Below are 17029 nucleotides of genomic sequence, written 5' to 3'. Positions count from 1 at the left end.
AGCGACTGATCTGATCTGATACATAATATCATGTCATCTGTAGATATAGATATTTTTAAATTCCTTATCAACTTGAATCTCTTTTATGTCTTTTTCATGCCTACCTGCTCTAGTCAGGACCTGCAGTACTATGTTAAATAGAGGTGGCAAGAGACATTCTTATTTTGTTCCTAATCTTAGAAGAAAAGCTTTTACTAGAGAGTATGATGTTAGCTGTGGGAGTTCCTATGTGGATTTCACTTAGTTGAACTTTTTCTTTCATTTTCTATTTGTTTTTTTAATATACAATTAAAGGGAATTGGATTTTTAAAACATTCACCTACATTAGTTGAGCTGATCTTGGGATTTTCCCCCATCATCCTCTTAATGTACTGAGTTACAGTCTTTGATTTCCAAAACATCACAAGTTTTCATTGTATTTACTTATATCAGTTCAGTTCAGTTCAGTCACTCAGTTGTGTCTGACTCTTTGCGACCCCATGAATCGCAGCACACCAGGCCTCCCTGTCCATCACCAACTCCCGGAGTTCACTCAGACTCACGTCCGAGTCAGTGATGCCATCCAGGCAACACCACAGTTCAAAAGCATCAATTCTTTGGTGCTTAGCTTTCTTTATGTATTTACTTACATACTAGTCAGTAACACTATTTTCTCTCTCCTCCCCCCCCCCCATATTTTTATGTATCATGCACATAAATGTTTGTTATCATCAAAGCATTTATTTAGTAGGAAAGAGAATAAATATCTTGTATCACCTTGACTCAAACTTCACACAGAAAAAAAAAAAATCCCTAATACCCTCCCCATACTCTTTACCATTCATCCTGAGCGCACCCGGATGCAGGGCTTTGCCACCTCCCATCGAGCAATGATAAGCATTGACTGAAAGGGCCCATTGCCTCCACTTGGCCTCTTGTCAACTCACCTTCACTACCATCATCAAAGAGAATTGTTCGAGAAATAATCAAAATACACGGACAAATTTCCACCTGGAGAGACTGACTTCAGTGGGACTAGGCTTGGCATCAGTGGCTCAGATCTGACAAACAGTGTCTCTCATGGAGGAACCAGGTCAGTGGTCTGAGGAGAATGTGGTGGTTCCACTTGCGTTGGATGTTTCCAGGGTTCCTGCCCCATCACACCAAGGCCATGGGTGACACTGTCATTAGAGATGATGATCCAGACCTCCAGCCACAGCATCCACCTTCCTAGTCTCAGAATGGAAGACACGAATATTTATATTGATACTAATATTATACTTTCTTTATAATATACTTATATTTATACTTATGAATACTTAGTTGTAATACAAATGTCATATTTATACTAATATTATATAATATATAAAATACTAAAATAAAATCCAATTATGGAACTTTTCATCACCCAAACACAGACAAAGAAATTTTTCTAAATCTCATTTCTTGTCCTCCAAAGTTAAATACTATCTTGACTCTAAAATCAATGCCATTAATTCTTGGTAGAATTTATATACAACAGAAAAAATTGATTCTAAAATAGGATCAGTTCAGTTCAGACACTCACTCTGTCCAACACTTTGTGACCCCCATGGACCACAGCACTCCAGGCCTCCCTGTCCATCACCAACTCCCAGAGCTTACACAAGCTCATGTCCATTGAGTTGGTGATGCCATCCAACCATCTCATCCTCTGTTGTCCCCTTCTCCTCCTGCCCTCAATCCATCCCAGCATCAAGGTATTTTCCAATGAGTCAACTCTTCACATGAGATGGCCAAAGTACTGGAGCTTCAGCTTCAACATCAGTCCTTCCAATGAACACCCAGGGCTGATCTCCTTTAGAATGGACTGGTTGGATCTCCTTGCAGTCCAAGGGATTCTCAAGAGTCTTCAACACCACAGTTCAAAAGCATCAATTCTTCAGCGCTCAGCTTTCTTCACAGTCCAACTCTCAAATCCTTACATGACCACTGGAAAAACCATAGTCTTGACTAGATGGACTTTTGTTGGCAAAGTAATATCTCTGCTTTTTAATATGCTGTCTAGGTTGGTCATAACTTTCCTTCCAAGGAGTAAGCGCCTTTTAATTTCATGGCTGCAGTCACCATCTGCAGTGATTTTAGAGTCCAAAAAATAAAGTCTGCCACTGTTTCCACTGTTTCCCCATCTAATTGCCATGAAGTGATGGGACTGGATGCCATGATCTTCGTTTACTGAATGTTGAGCTTTAAGCCAACTATTTCACTCTCCTCTTTCACTTTCATCAAGAAGCTTTTTAGTTCTTCTTCTGCCATAAGGATGGTGTCATGTGCATATCTGAGATTATTGATATTTCTCCCAGAAATCTTGATTCCAGCCTGTGCTTCTTCCAGCCCAGCATTTCTCATGATGTACTCTGCATAGAAGTTAAATAAGCAGGGTGACAATATACAGCTTTGATGTATTCCTTTTCCTATTTGGGACCAGTCTGTTGTTCCATGTCCAGTTTTAACTGTTGCTTCTTGGCCTGCATACAGATTTCTCAGAAGTCAGGTCAGGTGGTCTGGTATTCCCATCTCTTTCAGAATTTTCCACAGTTTATTGTGATCCACACAGTCAAAGGCTTTGGCATAGTCAGTAAAGCAGAAATAGATGTTTTTCTGGAACTCTCTTGCTTTTTTTTTTTTTTAAAGAAAACATGTTTAATCTTACAGCACAGTACCTTCAGAAGCACACAGTACAGTACAGCAGCTGGCATACGGGGTTGGCATGCCTGTTTGCATCCCATAGGTTTTGTCACATGCATCATGCCACGCAGCCTCCACTGCAGCATCATACAGAATGATGTCTCTGCCCTAAAAGTCCTCCATCCTCCTATTCATTCCTTGCTTCCCTTCCTAACTCCTGGCAACCACTGGTCTTTTTACTGTCTCTATGGTTTTGCATTTTCTAGACAGTCATGTAGTTGGAATTCATACTAGATATTTAATAAACCCTTGTTTAATGAATGGATAATTGATAGCTGTTTTGACAACCCATGTGAGCTTTGGTGAGGGCTGTACCAGTGAGGCTATTGAGAGGGGAATAGGCTAGTGAGACATAGTGGGATGGAATGAACAGGGCATAGTAACAGAGCAGGAGAAGGAGTGGCTAAAGTTGATGCTTTCACATTCTAATCCAAATGTCCTGAACAAGGGGATAAATGCGTAGACATCAGTGCAATGTCCTGAAATAATTTCTTCTTACCCAGGTCATAGAGGAAGAGTTGTATGCTCAAGCTCTTATCCTAGAATCACTTAACACAACCCTCTACCAAACCCAGATGGAACTCCAGAGAGAGGTGAATCTTGGCTGGAGTGGGGATGGGAGCTGGAGGGAGGAACCCTCTGCCATGTAGCTCTGCCCTGCGTGACTCTAATTTAGGAAAGATGGCTATTAAAATGTACCTGTCTTTCAGAAAGCTGTGGTAGCAACTCTGGAGAAAACACTCCAGATCAAGCTTACTGAAGCTGAAGACAAGTTTAAGTACACCATACACAATCTGACAGAAGAAAACATTCATCTAAGGTATGAATGATGCTGCTCAGAAAGACGTGACTGAATTATCTTCAGAAAGTGATAGCAGGAATTCCCTGGCAGCCCAGTGGTTACAATTCTGTGCTTCCACTGCAGGGGGCCTGGGATCAATCCTTGATCAGGGGACTATGATTCCACATGTTGTGTGGTGATGGGTGAGGAATGGGTGGAAATGAACCTAGGTATTCCCTCATGAAGTCAAGGCACAGGCACTGTCAGGAGGGGGATATTCGCTGGCCACAGAAGTTACCTTCTGAGGTCAGCACTTTTAAAGTGATGTTGGGAGACTCCTCTCCCTTTCCTATGTTAGTTTTTAATGCAAAATAACACATGAGGTTTATCTGAGACTCTCTGGGTTTATTCAGTTTTATGACTGAGAATTATTTTTAAATCCATGGCCTTGAGCCTTGTGATTTTCTATTAAGGGCTTTATGCCTTGAAGGCCTTCTTTACTTATGGGGTATTAATAAATGCTAGAAAGAGGTTCTAGCAGAACTTCTTTCTAGAGAAGGCAATGGCACCCCACTCCAGTACTTTTGCCTGGAAAATCCCATGGATGGAGGAGCCTGGTAGGCTGCAGTCCATGGGGTCGCTGGAGTCAGACACGACTGAGTGACTTCACTTTCACTTTTCATTTTCATGCATTGGAGAAGGAAATGGCAACCCACTCCAGTGTTCTTGCCTGGAGAATCCCAGGGACGGGGAAGCCTGGTGGGCTACAGTCTGTGGGGTCGCACAGAGTCGGACACGACTGAAGTGACTTAGCTTAGCAGAAAGAGGTTCTGAGGGATCTATTTGAATATCTTGATGGCAAGTGCACTGTGAATTTTTCCAGTATCAGTTGGAGAGTTTGCCCATAAGAAAGATAGTTGATTCAGGAGGGACAGATGATCAATGTTTCCAGAATAAGTTTTAGGTCCACGACAGATGGAGCAAATAAAAGATGTCACAGGGTCTTTAAATTCACCTAGTTGGTTGTTTTGATGATTGTAGTCAAATTCTAGAATTATTTTATATAGGGAGAAAAAAATTCCAGCAAGACACTTCTCTAAGAAGTCTCAGCTTAATAAATGGGTAGAGATGAGGGAACTAAGGAGAAAGGGACGTGTGTCTCAAAGGACCTAAACAAAAGGAAGTAAGTGCAGAGACAGGACCCTCTTGTGGCTCATTAGAGATCCCCTCTCTTTGAAGTGTTTTAGAACTCTGAGGCAAGGGCCGCTTTATTGTAGTGGGGCTGAGCACTGAGAATGTGGCTCTGATGTCTTTTAGGACTGAAAGAGATTCATCCCCAACTTGGAGAAAAGTTTCTTCAAACCAGTTGGGAGGGAGGATTGGGAAGAGCCCCTGGAGTTCCTTGGAGCCCTATCACTGAGAATTGAAAGGATGTTGGAAAGGCTGGTTAAGAGGGCTGAAGCAACCTGAAGTGCTAGACTCTGTAAAATCTCTTTTCCAATGTCCTGGCTCTTTGCAATAACAGGAGAAACTAGGAGGATTCTTGTCTGGCTTAGGAAATTTAGTTTGTGAAATTGAAGATAAGAATTTTGGTGGTCTTCTTTATGGGTGACTCATCCATGAGTGTCAGAGAGCTGATTTGCCAGATGAACTAAATCTGGAGTGGATGTAAATTCACCATTCTGAGGGTCCTTTTAGCAGGGGAAGATTTCAGTTCAACCCATTAATAAGTACAGTTAAAAGCTTCCTGGGTAGAATCAAACTCTTTAGGAAGACAAGAATTTTCTTTAAAAACAATCTGAAGTCAATTGTAATTTGTCATGAACAGGTTTGTTACATTTTTATGTGCAAGCTTGAATTTTCTTCTAATCAACAGGCTTTGGAAAAGCCCTAGGAATCATGGGATGAAGTCATCTAGCAGTTGCTCAAGCCATATAAGTTAGTAGTTTCCTGGTTGTAATTTTTGAGATCTGTTAGGATTTTCTTTTTTTTTTTTTTTTTTTTAATTTTATTTTATTTTTAAACTTTACATAACTGTATTAGACTTGCCAAATATCAAAATGAATCCACCACAGGTATACATGTGTTCCCCATCCTGAACCCTCCTCCCTCCTCCCTCCCCATTCCATCCCTCTGGGTCGTCCCAGTGCACCAGCCCCAAGCATGCAGTATCGTGCATCGAACCTGGACTGGCAACTCATCTCTTGCTTTTTTGATGATCCAGCGGATTTTGGCAATTTGATCTCTGGTTCCTCTGCCTTTTGTAAAACCAGCTTGAACATCTGGAAGTTCACGGTTCACGTATTGCTGAAGCCTGGCTTGAAGAATTTTGAGCATTACTTTACTAGCATGTGAGATGAGTGCAATTGTGAGGTAGTTTGAGCATTCTTTGGCATGGCCTTTCTTTGGGATTGGAATGAAAACTGACCTTTTCCATTCCTGTGGCTACTGCTGAGTTTTCCAAATTTGCTGGCATATTGAGTGAAGCACTTTCAACAGCATCCTCCTAAAACGATTTGAAAGAGCTCAACTGGAATTCCATCACTTCCACTAGCTTTGTTCATAGTGATGCTTCTTTTTTTTTTTTTTAATTTTATTTTATTTTTAAACTTTGCAATATTGTGTTAGTTTTGCCAAATATCGAAATGAATCCGCCACAGGTATACATGTGTTCCCCATCCTGAACCCTCCTCCCTCCTCCCTCCCCATACCCTCCCTCTGGGTCGTCCCAGTGCACCAGCCCCAAGCATCCAGTATCGTGCATCGAACCTGGACTGGTGACTTGTTTCATACATGATATTATACATGCTTCAATGCCATTCTCCCAAATCTTCCCACCCTCTCCCTCTCCCACAGAGTCCATAAGACTGTTCTATACATCAGTGTCTCTTTTGCTGTCTCATACACAGGGTTATGCTTCTTAAGGCCCACTTGACTTCACATTCCAGGATATCTGGCTCTAGGTGAGTGATCACACCATCGTGGTTATCTGGGTTGTGAAGATCTTTTTTGTACAGTTCTTTTTCAAAGAATATGTAGAGGACTTTTTAAAAAGAAAAAGCAAGAGGGACCATTCCTGAAAAAAAGCTAGATATGTTTTAGTGCAAACAGTTGAAACTGCTGCTGCTGCTGCTGAGTCACTTCAGTCATGTCCGACTCTGTGTGACCCCATAGACGGCAGCCCACCAGGCTCCCCCATCCCTGGGATTCTCCAGGCAAGAACGCTGGAGTGGGTTGCCATTTCCTTCTCCAATGCATTAAAGTGAAAAGTGAAAGTGAAGTCGCCCAGTCATGTCCTACCCTCAGTGACCCCATGGACTGCAGCCTACCAGGGTCCTCCGTCCATGGGCAAACAGTTGAAACTAGTTTTGTCAAATATCTAAAAGAACAATAAGAAAGGAAACTCAAATGGCCAAAATAATTCAGAAAGTTACTAGAATTCATTGTGAATTTAGGAAACTCAAATTAAAACAAAGCAACGTGTATCTAACACACTCAGAAAATGAGGGAATATGGTGAAAACAAAGACTCCCACACTGCTTATTGCAGCCCGTTGGTACAATCAGTTTGAGAGAAAAGTGGTCAGATAACTGTTAATGTAGGAAAGAAGCTTATGCAATGCAGTTGCTCACCAAGAAGAGCAAAAGGCTAGAACGATTTATAGGAAGAATAAATCACCACCCTTTTGCTTTGGATGTTACAGATGTAGACAGACCATATTTCTAGAGAATTAGAAGAGAAAAGAGAGATTGGCAAGGGTAACCTCTATGCTCACCTTATTAGACAACACCATGGTCATGGAGCACCTTATAGACTGCCTCAGTCCCATGGAACCAGGACTTCTTAAAAGAGAAGTCTTATCTTTTCAGTTGTGTAGAGTAAGGGGATGACAAAATGAATAAGAATAGAAGAAAAGGAGTCTCTATAATGTAAAATTAACATGAAAATTAATGAAGTTGAGAAAAAAATATGTCTTTGTACTCAAGAATCCTTCTCTAGATATACACTTTAAAGGGGAAAAAATATCCATTGCATAACACGCACTATTAAAAAAACACATAAAAATGAAGTAACCTAAATGTCTCTCTAAAGAAGATTCTGCAAGTAATTAGGGTATGCTTTCATGTTTAAAGCAATTGAAATAAGTGAACTAGAACATGGAAGGATTGGGAAAGGTGATCAAGTTCCCTGCAGAGTGCATTTTGACATAGAGCTGGAGAGGTGATACACCCCTGAGATAGGAGAGAGAAAGTGTATTGCTGACCTTGCCAGGTAAAAGCAAACTCCCTCTCTGCTCTCCTGTGTCAGTCATCAGGGCCACCACAAATAATTAACACACAGTTGGCAACTTATAGCGATAGGAACCTACTCTCTCGTAGGTCAGGAGGATAGATGTCCAAAATCAAGTTTTCAGCAGTTCTGGCTGCCTTTTAAATTTCTTTAAAAAAAATTCTTCCCTGCCTTTTCCTAGGTGCTGGAGACTCCCGGTATCCTTGGCACTCCTTCCCCTGTTGCTGTATTGCCCTAACCTCTGCTCAGTCTTTACATGCCCTTTGTCTTTATGTCTCTGTGTCCTTTCCTCCTCTTATAAGGAAATAAGTCATTGGATTTACAGTCCACCTAATCCAGCATGACCTCATCATAACACACTCATTTTGAAAGACCCTATTTTCAAATAAGATCAATTTCTGATTTTTGGGGTGGACTTTTTTTTTGGAGGGAGACTCTATTCACCTTATCATAGTGATGTTCTCTATGCTTCAGGGGAATTTACATTCTACAGTTTCTGAGTATAGTTTTCTATCTACACCCAATAATCTCATTTAGGTAATATGTTGAATTAAATCTAACATACGACTACAATTTTTCTGTTTGCTTATCAGTTACTGAGACAGTATGATAAACCATGATTTGGATGTTTGCATTTCTTTTTAATTCTGTCAGATTTTCCTTTATATACTTAATCTTTTTAAGTTTCAAACAAATTTAAAATTTTCACATCATCCACTTGAATATTGAGAATTGAAAATTGAATATTTTACTATGAGTCAGTCAGTGTTAGTTACCCAGTCACGTGCAACTCTTTGTGACTCTGTGGACTGTACCCTGCCAAGCTCCCCTGTCCATGGAATTTTCCAGGCAAGAATGTTGGAGTAGGTTGCCATTTCCTTCTCCGATTTCATTATGATATGTCCTTTTAATGAAAAAGACACGTGTACCCCAATGTTCATCACAGCTTTATTTACAACAACTAGGACATTTTTGGGGGCTCCAAAATCACTGCAGATAGTGACTGCAGCCATGAAATTAAAAGATGCTTACTCCTTGGAAGAAAAGTTATGACCAACCTAGATAGCATATTCAAAAGCAGAGACATTACTTTGCCAACAAAGGTCCATCTAGTCAAGGCTATGGTTTTTCCTGTGGTCATGTATGGATGTGAGAGTTGGACTGTGAAGAAAGCTGAGTGCCGAAGAATTGATACTTTTGAACTGTGGTGTTGGAGAAGACTCTTGAGAGTCCCTTGAACTGCAAGGAGATCCAACCAGTCCATCCTGAAGGAGATCAGCCCTGGGATTTCTTTGGAAGGACTGATGCTAAAGCTGAAACTCCAGTACTTTGGCCACCTCATGTGAAGGGTTGACTCATTGGAAAAGACCCTGATGCTGGGAGGTATTGGGGGCAGGAGGAGAAGGGGACGACAGAGGATGAGATGTCTGGATGGCATCACTGACTCAATGGACATGAGTCTGAGTGAACTCCGGGAGTTGGTGATAGACAGGGAGGCCTGGCGTGCTGCGATTCATGGGGCTGCAAAGAGTCGGACACGACTGAGTGACTGAACTGAACTGAGGACACGGATGTAATCTAGATGTCCATTGACAGATGAAGGGAGAAAGAAGCAATGGTACATATATACAGTGGAATATTATTCAGTCATAAAAAGGAATGCATCTGACTCAGTGCTAATGAGATGGATGAACCTAGAACCTATTATGCAGAGTGAAGTCAGTCAGATAGAGAAAACCAAATATCATATATTAATCCATATATATATATATATATATTCTAGAAAGATGGCACTTATGAAAGTATTTGCAGGGCAGCAATGAAAACGCAGATGAGGAGAACAATCTTATGGACATGGCGTGGGGGAAGGAGAGGCTGGGACAAAGGGAGATAGTAGCATGGAAACATATACACTACCATGTGTAAAATAGATAACTAGTGGGAATTTGCCCTATGACTCAGGGAACTCGAACCAGGACTCTATGACAACCCAGAGCGGGGGGATGGGGTGGGAGATAGGAGGGAGTTGCAAGAAAAAGGGTGTCCCTGCTATGTGACCTATAGCAGACTCATGTTGATGTATGGCAGAAACCAACACAATATTGTAAAGCAATCATCTTCAATTAAAAATAAATAAAAAATGTTTAATGGATTTAAAAATGTCCTTTTATGAGCAAAATTTTCTCCTGAAATCTACTTTGTCTGATAATTATTGAAATATAGCAGCCTTGGCTTTTTCAGGATATTTATGATACTACATTTTCCAACTTTTTACTTTCACACTTCCTATATTTTAATAGTAACCATATATCAACTTTATACTTTGTTTTGGGGTTTCTGTCCAGGATTAAAATATTTTGTTTTAATAGACATATTTACTCAACCTGCATTGAGGGAAGGGCTACATTATAAATGAGAAAGTGTTTTATAGCTTCTGCAGACACAGAGTCTTGCCCATTGCTCTTTATCACACCAACATACAAGGGTGAAGCAGAGGAGGAAGGACTGCAGGCCAGGAAGCCACACCTGCAGTCCTGAGAAGACCTTTCCAAGATGGCCACTGGTCCTTCTAAAATGACTTGCTTCTTGTCTGGTGGACCACAGTGCTCCCACGGGGATTTCTGGCTTCCTGCCCCTCCTGGTTTGGACAGAGATGTATCAGAGGAAGTTTAGCCACAGGGCTGCATCTTCCTGGGATCCAGGGAATTGGGAGTCTCAGTGCACTCCCAGGCCAAGTCTCACCTAATTGGCCAACTGAGGATGAGAGTCCCAGCTGTGCCCAGTGGAGAGCATCTTCCCCAGCAGAGGGACCAAGGATGCAGGTGCCATGAATACTATCCAGCTGAGGGGGCAAGACAGAGTAACAGGTGAGTTGAGCCAGTCTTCCGCTGGTACTAAGAGCCAAGCACTTCCTGCAGCAGGCAATTGGAGCACATGGTCTGCCTATCACTGTGACCCCAGGTGCTCTCTTCTGCACCCTCCCCACTCTCACTTCCCTGCACAGGAGGCCAGAGCTGAACAGGGTGGAGGAGGGTGCTCAGCACCACATCATTATCATCAGCACAGACCTGGGTCAGGAGTCCTCCCCGGGAGCACAGGGTTCTGGTGGGTCATGCCCCTCCTGACATCACAGGAGCAGTGTGATCACCACTCAACAGATTGTGATCAGCATCACTGACAGGTGAGTCCTGGGAGCCTGGACCTGGACACATCACCACCTATAGCCCCATGGACTGGGCAGGGCCAGTCAAGGCAGAAGTTCTGGACTTTAACAATAGTAGAAATAATTAGGGGGTCTTGTATCACCATGGGTTTAAATTCAGTGGCCTGAGATCTTGCATTTCTGGCCAGCTTTAGACCTCAGACCACACTTTTTTTTTTTTTTTTTTTTTTTAGAGTTCAACATATTTATTTTATTCATAGAGAAACTGAGTCTCAGAAATATAAAATGATTTTCCCAAAGCCATGGAGGTAATATAAGCTAACATATTTGTATAGTTTATTACATATTTTCTCCCCACTTAGTTATAAGCTCCCTAAAAACAGAAACTTTAACTATTTGGTTGATTGACTGCTTACAGCACCTTGAACAGTGCTTTACACATAGAAGTTTCTCAGTAAATATTTATGCTTCAACAATGAATCAATGAACTAAAATCTAGCTCCTGTGACTAGATCAGCCAGGTGGTCTCCCCTTAAGATATGGTATACTGCTTTATATAACCATTATGGACATTGACTGAATTATATAAATTCTTTCATTAAAAAAAAGAAAAAAATTCATTTACCATATTACAAAGAAACACCAAATTGTCAACATTTAATTAAGTCATAATATCCATGAAAAAGCATTTCCCAGGCGGCACTAGTGGTCAAGAACACACCTGCCAGTGTAGAAGATATAAGAGACAGGGGTTTGATCCTGAGGTTGGGAAGATCCCCTGGAGCAGGGCATGGCCATCCACTCAGACCACACTTGATAAGCTACAGTTTACAAGGAATAGATGCAGAACAGTCTTTAAAAACAGAGGCTTGTAGACAACACTGGGTTCTTCTGCCTCCCCCATTGAGGATTTACCAGGCTCAACTCACAGGCAGGTTTCCTGAGGCCAGCGCTACAGTCACACTGAGTTGTCTCAACAACCAAAGGAATGTGCGAGTTTGTTTTTTTAAAAAACCAAGAGCTTGACTTCCCAGATGAAGACGTTGATCTCTGCTCATGTGCTTCCCCAGGCATCCTAAGGGTCACTGTTTTGATGACCTAAGGCCACTGAGGTGGATGAATGGCCTTGGGAAACAGAACAGAAACAGGAAGCTGGGAAAACTAGTGGACACAGGAGCAAGACAGCCAGCATGGGGTGGTGGGGAGAAGACAGTCACTCTGGCCACAGTGGCTCTGCTGTATGTATGAGCAAGGTGTGGGCAGAGATGGAAGCAAAAGCTTGGCCTTGGTGAATGTGAGTGTGTGCACAGGTCAGGGCTGGTAGCAAAGGGGTGGGCAGCCATGGCGTGTACAGCAGTGACCCACTCCACTTTTAGCACCGGCTCCAAACCAATATTACCGTGATCCTGCCTAGACATCCCAGGTCATACTGTCCCAACTCATTCATGTGATGGTTGGGGTCAAGTCTCCCAGGAGAGGGAAACTGGACAGCCTTCACTGTAGTCAACCTGTCCTTTATTGGGGAAGTATGGACTCTCTCAGACTACCTTCTAAGAGACTACCTCCCCTGCTTAGGGGAGCTTGGGGTAATCTCTCCTCCACAGATACCATTGACCACCCAACCTCTGCCAGTATATCCCCACTTCCAGGGAACTCACTCCATCCAAAGAGAGCCAGCTCCATGACACTGAAGATCTGACCTCTACAAAATGTGGAATCTGCTCTGAAATAGACTTCCACCCACTGACTAATCTGCTTGCCTTCCAAGGAAGCACGATGGCTCAGCGTCCAACTTCCTTTTTCATTCCTCCATCTTTGGGCAGGATTCCCCTCAACCACTCTTGTGGCCATCACGCAGCTGGTCCCCATGTCCGATGAAAGTGTGGTGGTCAGCCCTGCTCAAGGCAGACAAGGGAGGTCTGGGCTGTGACAGGGACAGGAAGCAGCACCCAGCAGGAGGGCCCAGTCATTGAGCAGATGTAACCGCGTTGGTGGCTCCCATTGCTCCAAGCAATCGCCCCATGGGGTGTGCAGAGGAACCAGGGGCACAAAAGTAATGATGGGGGAGGAAATGCCATGTCCTGAATGTGTCACAGCCCCTGTCCTGCTGTTCTCAGACCATGCAGCTGGGCTCTCCCCTGCTCATGAACTGCCTAACATCTGGGCTTTGCAAGAAAGAACCCTTAGATTCTCAAGGATGTGGAGGACTCTGTTGCTGGTTGCCATCACAGTCTTATCAGAGATAAAGATGCTGAGATAGGTCTCGGGGTCTTCAGGAGAGACAGACATAGTTTCACTTTAGCCTGGTGAGGGCTGGTCCCTGGTCTGCTCCCTCACTGGCCTGGAGTTAGAACCATCACTGGGTCTGTTCCTGATAGCATCAGGTGCTTAATGATTTCTAAAATTAAAAATGAATAAAATAGGGGTAGAAGGTGCAGGATTGGATACTTGAGCAGGTGCAGAAATGGCACCACTCAGCCATCCCCATGGGAAGGGAGAGCATGTCCTGCAAAACAAGGACAGGGAGATGGAAGCCATCCTTACTCTGGAGACTCTCAGCTCAGCAGGACCCCTGGAGCCATCTCATAGAGTGAGTGTTTCAAGCATACTTAGGAATTAGTAAATCAGAGGAAATGTTTACATTTCAGGTCGACCTGAGCTCATCTGGAGCAGAACTGTGTAGCCGGTGGTCTCTTAGTCAGTGAACAGTAAGGTGCTGAAGGGCCCCTGTTATCCAAGAGAAAATGATCTGACTTAGACTGACTTCCCCTTGTTGTCTCCCACTTATTCTCTGCTCTCTGCCCCGTGTCCCCCAGTGCAGGGCCATGCAACCCCCCAAAAGTGGAAACCTCTCAGAGATGCTTCTGCAGGAGTTTGTGCTGGAGGGATTTGATGGTGGTCCGCAGACCCAGGCCCTGCTCTTTGCGGTGTTTCTGGCCCTGTACTTGGTGGCCATCCTAGGGAACCTCACCATGATCGTGGTCATCACCCTGGATGCCCGTCTGCACTCCCCGATGTACTTCTTCCTCAAGAACCTCTCCTTTGTGGACCTGTGCTACTCATCTGTCATCAGCCCCAAGGCCCTGGTCAACTTCCTGTCCTCCTCCAAGGTCATTACCTTTAAGGGATGTGCCACCCAGTTCTTCTTCTTCTCCATGATGGGCACCACTGAGGCATTCCTTTTGGCTGTGATGGCCTATGACCGCTTCGTGGCCATCTGCAGTCCACTGTGCTACCCCATCTCCATGCGCCCCTCGGTCTGTGCCTGCCTGGTGCTGGGCTCCTACTGTGGAGGTTGCTTCAATTCCATCCTTCAGACCAGCTTCACATTCAGCCTCCCATTCTGCAGTTCCAACCACATCAACCACTTCTTCTGTGATGTGATTCCCCTGCTTCAGCTCACTTGTGCCAATACAGCCATCAACAAGCTTGTCATGTTTGGCATTTGTGGCCTCATCATCGTGGGCACCACACTCGTGGTCCTCACCTCCTATGGCTACATCACAGTGACCATCCTGAGGATGTGCTCAGGAGGAGGGAGACACAAGCTCTTCTCCACCTGTGGCTCCCACATGACAGCCGTGTCCCTGTTTTATGGGACTGTTTTTGTCATGTATGCCCAGCCGGGAGCTGTGGCATCCATGGAGCAGGGCAAGGTGGTCTCTGTCTTCTACACCCTGATCATCCCGATGCTCAACCCCCTCATCTACAGCCTGAGAAACAAGGACGTGAAGGATGCTCTGTGGAGACTGGTCCAAAAGCACATAGCCACATGAAAGAGGGTGACTGAAGAGACAGAATGTCCTGAGGGCTGGACATGAGGGCTCTGGGCGAGACAGAGGTTTGGTTGGAAGTATTCGTTCTTCATTCATCCAAGTGATTCTTTCATTCATTTCATTCAACACTGTGGAAGCACATCATGGGCCCCCCATGCAAGTGTGAGATGAAGAGATCAGATAAGGCCCAGAAAAATGATGGTGAATGATGGGGCAAGACCCTAATCTTGAAGTTTGAATAACACAACTGTTAGAGTAGTGAACAGAATATTGAAACAGAATTTATGTCCCAAGTTCAAAAACTTCCAGTGAAGGTATGTAAGTAGATAAACTCTCAGGCCATTCCTATCCCTCCTCCCCTAAATCTACTGTAATTATGAGGTTGGTAATCTCCCCTGAACCACATAGAAGGGGAACCTGAGGACACTCAGCCTTGACGCTTTCTTGGTAATAGCCTGGGTCACCACAGCCAATTAGGGGGAGTTACAAAACCATGCTTCCCCTCAATCCTGAGTGGGGCTGTTCCTCCCCTCCCCCTTCTGTTCACTGATGCTACCACCCAACAAGGCAGCAGGGAGCACCTGTGCTCCTGTTTCAGATGCTCCTAGTGCTCCCTGTCCTGGGTTTCTCTCCTCAGACAGAAGCTGGGAACCCCAGGTAGTCAACGTGGATGTCTCATACCCAAAGATCCAGTGACCTTCTACCACACAGCCAGACTACTTCTGACCACAGAAAATGGTGCTTTATCGGCTCAAACATCTCTCAAGGTTCTGATGGCTGCCCTAGAGACAGGAGGTGGAGAGAGAAGATGCCCTTTCTTGGCAGAGAGCACAGCTCCTTGCTCTCTGTCCCACACTCCCTGGGAGATCCTGGACCCTCTGTCTTGATCTGCCCATTCAGAGCTCCACCCTTATGCTCCATGGACCCAACACACTGTCTGGATTCAGAGCCCAGTGGCCTCATTATGCCTCCCTTTGGTGGGGTCCTCCACTCCCATGGTCACCATGAGGAGGTGGCCCTGTGGACACAGGGGTGCTCTCTACCCTGGATGGTCAGTAGGGATGTGTCCTGCCTCTCTAACCACAACTCTCCATCTCCTTCTCTGCCTGCTCGGGAGGACTGTGGGGAGAGACTGATAGCTAACTTATCTGATTGCTGCTTGTATTAATTGTATTAGTTTTGCCAAATATCAAAATGAATCCACCACAGGTATACATGTGTTCCCCATCCTGAACCCTCCTCCCTCCTCCCTCCCCATTCCATCCCTCTAGGTCGTCCCAGTGCACCAGCCCCAAGCATCCAGTACCGTGCATCGAACCTGGACTGGCAACTCGTTTCATACATGATATTTTACATGTTTCAATGTCATTCTCCCAAATCTTCCCATCTCTCCCTCTCCCACAGAGTCCATAAGACTGTTCTATACATCAGTGTCTCTTTTGCTGTCTCGTACACAGGGTTATTGTTACCATCTTTCTAAATTCCATATATATGCGTTAGTATACTGTATTGGTGTTTTTCTTTCTGGCTTACTATTTTAATCTTAATTCCTGGACTTATGATATCTTAGGGCCTTCCCTGGTGACTCAGCTGGGAAAAAATCTGCCTTCAATGCAGGAGACCCCAGTTCAATTCCTGGTCAGGAAGATCCCCTGGAGAAGGGATAAGTTACCAACTTCGATATTCTTGGGCTTCCCTTGGGCCTCAGACAGTAAATGATCTGCCTGCAATGAGGGAGACCTGGGTTTGAGTCCTGGGTTGAGAAGATCCCCTGGAGGAGGGCATGGCAACCCACTCCAGTATTCTTGCCTGGGAAATCCCAAGGATAGAGAAGCCTGGTGGGCTACAGTCCATGGGGTCACAAAGATTCGGACATGACTAAGAACAGCACATATAATCTGAATCCAAAATGAGGAAACACATTTTTTCTCTTACAGAATAGTACAATTATCATCCATATGTAAATGCAATTATACATATGATAAGGGATTAGTGAAAAAGTTGGCTTAAAGCTCAACATTCAGAAAATGAAGATCATGGCATCCAATCCCATCACTTCATGGGAAATAGATGGGGAAACAGTGGAAACAGTGTCAGACTTTATTTTTCTGGGCTCCAAAATCACTGCAGATGGTGAGTGCAGCCATGAAATTAAAAGACACTTACTCCTTGGAAGGAAAGTTATGACCAACCTAGATAGCATATTCAAAAGCAGAGACATTACTTTGCCAACAAAGGTCCGTCTAGTCAAGGCTATGGTTTTTCCTGTGGTCATGTATGGATGTGACAGTTGGACTGTGAAGAAGGCTGAGC

At 44.0% G+C, this 17029-nt stretch overlaps 1 protein-coding gene across 1 annotated transcript; it reads left to right on the top strand.

Moving 5' to 3' along the window:
• The first annotated feature begins 13765 nt into the window (after positions 1-13765).
• On the top strand, positions 13766-14716 carry LOC112585793 (olfactory receptor 12-like). Its single transcript, XM_025289360.3, has one exon. It carries the CDS (start codon positions 13766-13768, stop codon positions 14714-14716), a length of 951 nt encoding a protein of 316 aa, XP_025145145.3.
• Positions 14717-17029: the final 2313 nt, after the last annotated feature.

The sequence above is a fragment of the Bubalus bubalis genome, chromosome 6 (genome assembly GCF_019923935.1).
Source record: "Bubalus bubalis isolate 160015118507 breed Murrah chromosome 6, NDDB_SH_1, whole genome shotgun sequence".
In the NCBI taxonomy this organism is placed as follows: Eukaryota; Metazoa; Chordata; class Mammalia; order Artiodactyla; family Bovidae; genus Bubalus; species Bubalus bubalis.
The sequence above is the reverse complement of the archived record's forward strand: the minus strand, read 5'-3'. Positions and strand labels throughout refer to the sequence as shown.

Coding starts and splice junctions, on each gene's coding strand:
- LOC112585793 (XM_025289360.3), top strand. CDS start 13,766: ATGCAACCCCCCAAAAGTGGAAACCTCTCAGAGATGCTTCTGCAGGAG.